Source organism: Cydia splendana, chromosome 18, assembly GCF_910591565.1.
Source record: "Cydia splendana chromosome 18, ilCydSple1.2, whole genome shotgun sequence".
Lineage (NCBI taxonomy): Eukaryota > Metazoa > Arthropoda > Insecta > Lepidoptera > Tortricidae > Cydia > Cydia splendana.
The window spans coordinates 13,716,926-13,724,610 of NC_085977.1; the positions used below are offsets into that span (position 1 = coordinate 13,716,926).

Here is a 7,685-nt window from a genome sequence, read left to right on the forward strand (position 1 = left end):
ACCGATACAGTTATCCCGGCTTCTTCCACGCATCCGTGGCAGCATAAGTTGGCTGCTTTTCATTGTTATGTGCATAGAATGTTGACTGTGCCTCTTTCTGATGAACACTATCAGATTGAATTAAATAATATTTATCACTTAGCAGTTTCGAATGGTTACGATAAGTCTGTTGTGGATGGTATCATCAGGAAAAAGCGGAATAGTATGGTCAACACTATGTTGTATGCGGCACGATCCTCTGAACCGATTAAAAAATATAAAGCGAGCATAACTTATGTTGGCAAGTTGTCTGATGCAATTTACAAAATTTTGAAGTCTAACGACATTCCTGTGGCCTTTAAGACAAATAATACTTTGCACTCAAAGCTTTGCAATGGCAAAGATAAGATCGAGAATGGGAAAAAGTCTGGAGTTTATAAGCTTACCTGTGACGATTGCAATAAAGTGTATGTGGGGCAAACGGGCCGTAGTTTCACTACTAGGTATAAAGAGCATGTTGCGTCATATAGACATAACCATCCAGAGAAGTCCAATTTTGCAAAGCACTTATTAGATACAGGTCACACTTTATCTGAGAATCATTCTTTTGATATTTTACATGTTTGCGAAAAGGGATTGCGTTTGGGTGTTCTGGAACAACTGGAAATAATTAGGTACAACAATAGGGGCATGATTCTTAACGAACAATTGAATGTTGCGTCATCGCCGTTATTACGAATTTTTCCATCTCACTCACACTTGTACGGTAGGGGGAGTGGTCAAGGTATAAATATGGCCGACCATTCTAGACAGGTCATTCCGTTGCCGGGCGTCAGACCGTCAACAACTCCTGAGGATGCCTCGTAGAGAGGCGAAACACGTGTCGAAGTTTATTCTTTTGGTGGTGGTTTGTTATATTTATTTGCGTATTTATTTTTGCGGTGGGAGGGTGGGAATATTAATTGCATGTAAAAATACGCAAGTAAGTATAACGGGTTAGCACTGATTGACTAGCACGTTATCTTTTCGCGGATTAGCAAAATAATATTTTGGTTTTAAAATCAGCCAAGTTCTAGGCGGTTCAGCTCACATACAATAGGGCACGCGGGGGCATCCGTATGTGCATACAATGCAATTTCGAACCTTCTGTCTGTCTGTATAGATATATTATACTACGCTTTAAGGTAAGACTATAGTTCGTTTTTTTTAGCATTAGAAATAAGGTAAACAATCTTGATGTGTCTTTTAATTGAAAAACACATTTTAAAAATAAGTTATGGCAAATATGTAACAATTATGAATCTAATACGATCATTTATATTCTTCTGCTTTCATAAGTAATAGTTACTGATTTTTAAAAAGCGTTTTTCAATTAAAAGACATGTCAAGATCGCTTACCTTCTTGCAAGTTCTTTCTAATGCTAAAAAAACGAACTAGTTTTCAACTTCTTAAGTCTTGGGCATATTGGTTCAAAGGTGAAAAAAAAAAACATATATAAAAAAAGTTGATTACAAACTCAGTATAATACATATATGTTACTTAAACTATACATATTTTATCATAATTTAGTCGCTCTTCTTATCACAATGGTTCGCAACCCGTTTTTAGGCGCGCCCCTTTAGTTATTCCGAGATGTTACCAGTTACCACCAACTTGTACTCTTGGTAACAGCTGGAAATTTTTGCTCTTCTGTTACCACTGGGAAAATTAAGCATTGAGATGGTTCAAGAACTTGCATGTAATATTCGATATATTGCTAACGACAACGATCTGTTTGTGAAGCTTAACGAAAATTGCATGCAAGTTAATCGTCTATATGGGGCTTATACTATAAGTACGACGACGAATAGAGCTGTGTTGTATTTTTTTTTTATAAAATAAAATTTTGCTAACATTTTTCAGCCAAAGTCAGTATCCAAAAATACAGCTTCATCGGGCTTTGCGTTTTTAGGTGATTTTTTTTTGTAAAGTTTCTCTGGCTTATAATGACACTTTATTATGGTATAGTCGATACAAAGTTAGCTTATGGTGGTATTCCATCTGTCCAATATCTTGGTCCAATGTGTATGTAAGTCTCACATTTTGCTTAATGAGAATGAGAGAGTGAGACGCACATTTAACCAACATATTCAACAGATGGAATACAACCCTTAGACGGGCTCTTGTATATGTATTCTATAGTTTTCTTTTCTATGATAAAGCACATATAGACAAGCTATGCCTATATTTTATTTCTGCGGTTGGCGGCGTCTTAATTTCAACAGAGCCTCTTGCCTTTTCTTTTCAATAAGCAATTTTATATCTTTTGACTTATCACTAATCATAGCATTATTTTGTTGAAAATTCATACTGGAAGCCTGATTTAAAGAACTATTATCTTTTGGAGGTATTTTGTTATTAGTGCTGGCAACATTACTAGTAAAATTAGGTACCTTCTTCACTGTGTTGGCAACATTGTTAGTAAAATTAGGTACCTTGGTCACTGTGTTGGCAACATTGTTAGTACAATTAGGTACCTTGGTCACTGTGTTGGCAACATTGTTAGTAGAATTAGGGACCTTGTTCACTGTACTGGCAAATTTAGGCTGGAATTGTTTTTTCTTAGTTTCCGTTGGCTGTGGAACTGGAACTTGACTGGACTGTGAAGTGAATGGTAGAAGTCTTTTTGCGAGAAGTTTCTCTCGCGCCAGTTGATGTTTCCTCTTGATTTCATCTTGAGTACATCTGATTGGAGAGTCACTGGGATCTGAAATGGTATAAATGTGCTATAAATATTTTTGTTGTCATAATTTAGAAGTTTTGGAGCATTGTGCCTTAACAATATACTTGTTTATTAAATCAAAGAAAACATAAACAGTCTTCTGACCATTGTGGCCGACAGATGGGACAGGCCTGATAAGGTCCTCTCTGCATTTATCTTTAGCATCTAAGATAGTTATATAAGTTAATCTTAGTTATAAGTTTAAATTTTTAAGTTATACTAAAAAATATGGACCATGTTGTCTGAAATAAATGCATTTTATTTTATTTATTTTTATTTTAAATAAATTCCAAAGTATGCTATTAAAACAATCTTTTACTAAATATAATAATTAGTGTCCGACCGAAACATGTTTTTTGGCCGAAACCGAAACCGAAACCGAATGTTCGGCTTTGGCTCTAGTTTCGGCCGAAACCGAAACCGAAACCGAAACTTTTCTAGACTTCTTAAAATCGTTGAAAAAATGACATAAAACCGCTTTTACACACATATTATGGGGCTGTCAATACCCAAATGTCCTTGAGATTGATGTTAATTAAGCAGTTTTGTAAGAAAATTACTTGGGTTAGACCAAGATAATTCTGCAACGATTTTGATAACACACGCAATGCAAGTGTTATTTTAAACGTCAAAACTTCTATGAAATTATGACGTATAAATAACATTTGCACTAGTTGCACTGCGTATGCTATCAAAATCATTGCAGAATTTTATTGGGCTAACTCTATTCATTCACCAGTCAAGCTAACATGTAGATACAGGGTCAATCATAAAACCAACCAAAAACGCGAGCGCAGCGAGCGCGAAATTTTTTGGTAACAATATCGCAAGGCCGGGTACCGATCTTCATCTGGGCCTAAAAGTCCGAAGTGCCCCAGTGAGGCGAACTTTCATGCGAAGTCAAAGCCGTGCTTCAGGTTTCAGGATAAGTAGTTGAGCACATACTCCAACCAATGTCCATTGTATTAAAAAGTGAGATCGCAGGCCGAGCAAGGCTCAGCGAGGCCAAAGGATAAGCTGAAGTAGAGGACACGTGGAACACAATTAACACAAACCAATGGTAAATTGAGGTAAAAAGTAAGGTGAGGCTAAGGTCGCGTATTCGTATGAAAAACTGTACTGGGAACATTTTTAAGGGATTTTTCTTCGTTTTAATCAATAGTCAGCTGTTCAGGCTCGCAAAATATTAACTATTGAGAAAATCAACTTTGCGGCACTAGTTGAGCGTAGCCTTTAGCCTCGCTTAAAATTTGCCATTAGAGGTAGATAGGAAAATGACTGAATAAGTGAGTGAATAAGAGCGAAAAAGACATCGAATTTGATATTTGATTACTGTTTGCTTTTCGGTGAAGGAAAAACATCGTGAGAAAGCCGGACTAGTCCCGATAAGGCCTAGTTTACTCTCTGGGTTAGAAGGTCAGTCTGATGGCAGTCGTTTTCGTAACAACTAGTGCCTACACCAATTCTTGGGATTAGTTGTCTATTGGACCCCAGGTTCCCATTCCCATTGCCACGGCTCGGCAAAAATTCCGGGATTACGCGAGGAAGATGATGAGTTTTCTTATTATTCTCTTGCCCAGGCCCAGTAACATGCGACAGTGCTATCTCATTCACTCCGATACAATTAGACAGTGTGCGCGTTATAGGTATTGACAGCCTCTTAAGACTGCGTCGACCGTCCAGTGGCGCCCTCATTACTGGAATTGTGTTTTATAATAAACCAATTAATTTCTGTACATATACATTAATCAGTATTCATATATGTAAGTATTAATATTGTTGTCCTACTTATTCCCCAACTTTTGGTCTTTGTCCGAAGTACCATTTCGTAAGTTTCGGCCCGGCCGAAAGGTTCGGCCGTTTTTTGGCCGAAACCGAAACTACAGCCGAAACATGATTTTTTGGCCGAAACTGGCCGAAACCGAAACCGAAACCGAACCTTCGGTCGGACACTAATAATAATATAATTTTTTTTAAGCAGCTAATTTCAGCTATGTTGTCCAATCAGTTGCAAAATTTAGTTGTTTGTGTGATAGGGGTGTAATAATGTGAATAATTAACAAACCTGTTCCTTTTTCAGTATTTCCATGTGGCATAGAGCTATACCGTGTAATAACCATACCGCTTGTAGATGGCTTATTATTTACTGATGGTGACTCCGGCATTGAGTTATGCCGCCCGAAAAATGACTTAGACATGCTGTCATCATGCAAAACTATATCATCTATCATCCAACATGTGCTTTTCGAGTTGTTTAATTTACTTTTACTGTTTGGAGCCTGTGTTAGCCTGTCTAATGTACTGTCATTTAAGTTTCCTACTAAGTTATCAAAAGAATCATTATTAAGGCTTGGAGATTCAGCCTTCTTTGTACGCATTAATAAAGGAGAGTCCAGTTTAATGCTATTTAATATGGCATCCATAGAATCTTGATCCATTTGGAAGTTTATACTTGACTTAATATTCTTTGATTTTGGTTCAAATCTAGGTTTCTTCGGTGGTGTTACTTTTAATATATTTTCCTCAATAACCTGACTGGCTTTAATAAGGCACTCATTCATTGAATCATCAGATTCCAAAGCTGGTTCCGTATCCGGTTTAGCAAATTTTGAACTTAAGAGGTTTTTTCTAAGACACCTTGATGATTTAAAGCAGCTTTTGGGAGATTGGCCGGACGAATCACTAAAAATGTCTTCTTCACTTCCAGACTGTTTTTCGTCAGTAACTTCACTGGACCGTTTCTTAGTAATCAATTCATGCACATTCTGGTTTAATTCCATCAGCTCTTGGAATAGTGCAGTCTTTTTGTGTGATACTTTACTGACAACTTTGCGTTTAGGTGTTGGCCGGTCAATTAGTTTAGTTTTTGATATTTTTCTTGCTTTCCTACTGAGTGGTGTGGAATTTTTGATTCGGGACACAGCTGTTTGTTCAGCCTTTGGTGTGTAATAGTTCCAGACAACATCTGTTTCGCCTTCCGCTCCATCTTGAGTGCAGAGGAAGGGGACTGGGCTGGCCGCTTCGGAGTCACACACTGAATCACTATCTCTTGATGGAGAATCTGCTTGCGGCTCGGGGGTTGAGCATGGTACTACTGAAATAATAATTATTGTACTTAAATAAAAAAAAAGTTGTCAATTTTTATCATATGATATCAATTGAGTTGCTTAACTTAAAACTCGGGTAAATCCATCTGTCAGATTATGCAATTTTGGTATTAAATAAAGGTAATAGGGTAGGTTATGCTGAGACGGTCGAATGGATTTACCCGAGTTTGAAGTTAAGCGACACAATTGTGAGACACTATGGTAGGCACCCTGATATAGTTACTATGCCGAGTACCTTATAATAGTAATTATTATACTATAAAAAATATATACCTTTGTTTTTATGCTTTGTAGCTACCATCGTCCCCGTTGATAAACTTCGCTTGCTCATATGGTGATCAGTTGATCACAAATGGTTTAGTTAATAAAATCATAGGTTGCTTATAATAAATTATCAGTACGTATTCGCAACATACCAAAACGTGGGCAATGATATTAAACAACACTTATATGTATTTTAATAGCAATTATTGATAAAATAACACAAAACAAAATGTTAACGTTCTCGCAAGGCACAAAAGTGACAACCTGACAACATAATCGGCAACTGTCATGCATTGATTGATCTACAAATGCTGTCAATGTCAATTTGACGTTTGATACATAGAAACGAAATACCAAAGGAAATTGGCTTTAATTAACTAGAAGTATGCATAAGATAATTAGACATATAGGAAAGACATTAGGTTTCTAAAACACGTATGTCAATATCATAGACAATATGTAGAAGGCAAAAGGAGATTATATGTCATTCTCCCCCTCTATGATTTCTTCGTTCGGGTCCAGGATGTAGTCGTTAAGATGTTGAGGCATCTTCTTAGACCTCGTAGATCTACGGAAGATCCGTGAAGGCGGAGCTTCTTGTGGTGGAGTACTGTAGATCTCTTGGTCATTATTAAGTGTACCTGCATCAACAGGATTTTCTTGTTCTTCGTCTAATGTGGGAATATCAGATCCTCCATCAGTAGCCGTTCCGTCGGGTATAGAGCCTTCATCATCCGATAAGGGAAGAGGCGCTAAGTGTCTGTTAGATACGGTAGACTCCTGGCCATTACGTCGTCGTACATACGAGTAGTTCGGATTACTGTGTAGTAACTCGACTTCTTCTACGTAGGGGTCTGTTTTCGATCGAACAAATTTCTTAAGTAAGACAGGTCCCGGAACGAGCCATGATGGAAGCGACTCGCCGACTGGTGTTCTCCTAGGGAAATTAAATAGCTTCTCGTGTGGAGTGGCATTTATCGAAGTGCAAAGGAGCGATCGTACGCAGTGGAGAGAAAGTTTCAAGACTTGTTCCCAGTTTTCGATGGGCAGGTTCTTCGATTTTAAGGACAGCTGTGTCGCGGACTTCCGCGATGTATTATATATTACACCTGGCAACAGCTTCTATACTGTCTATGGTAAGAAAACCACACTTCCTTTTTTCGCTCGTATGAAAGTTGCGAGTTAGTTTGTAAACTTATGATTGATTCATTAAATAAAAGTCCTTAATATAAAGTGGTTTGTATAAAGTGGTACGTGTGCTGGACGCCAGCTTCGTACAGCGAGACCATCGTCTTTCAAAGCTAAGTATATGTATTTAAAAGAGGACTGGTTAGTCCCATGCACATATTATCCACAGAATAACTGACCTCTCTCCCAATAATATAAGCGAAGCAGAAATGAGTTCTTTAAGATAAAAGTATACATGTCAAGTTGATGGTAAACTCATGTTTAATTTAATAAGGTCTTAGAATCTTTAAGTTACTTGAATTCAGGCAATCAATTTATCTTAGCATTTTGTATCAACGTCGGTACAAAAATTGGTGGAAGAGTGTCTTGGATTTGATTTAAACCC

At 37.4% G+C, this 7,685-nt stretch overlaps 1 protein-coding gene across 2 annotated transcripts; it reads right to left on the reverse strand.

Annotated features, from left to right (window-relative positions):
- Positions 1-1,169: 1,169 nt before the first annotated feature.
- LOC134799104 (uncharacterized) lies at positions 1,170-6,361 on the reverse strand. 2 transcript variants are annotated; one of them, XM_063771500.1, is made up of 3 exons: positions 6,122-6,361; positions 4,807-5,832; positions 1,170-2,726 (listed from the first exon to the last, which is right to left on the reverse strand). In XM_063771500.1, the coding sequence occupies exons 1-3, from the start codon at positions 6,177-6,179 to the stop codon at positions 2,209-2,211; spliced, it is 1,602 nt and encodes a 533-aa protein (XP_063627570.1). In that variant the 5' UTR covers positions 6,180-6,361; the 3' UTR covers positions 1,170-2,208. The 2 variants fall into 2 exon arrangements, with proteins under 2 accessions (XP_063627570.1, XP_063627569.1); XM_063771499.1 differs by having other exon boundaries at positions 1,436-2,726; positions 4,807-5,835; positions 6,122-6,360.
- Positions 6,362-7,685: the final 1,324 nt, after the last annotated feature.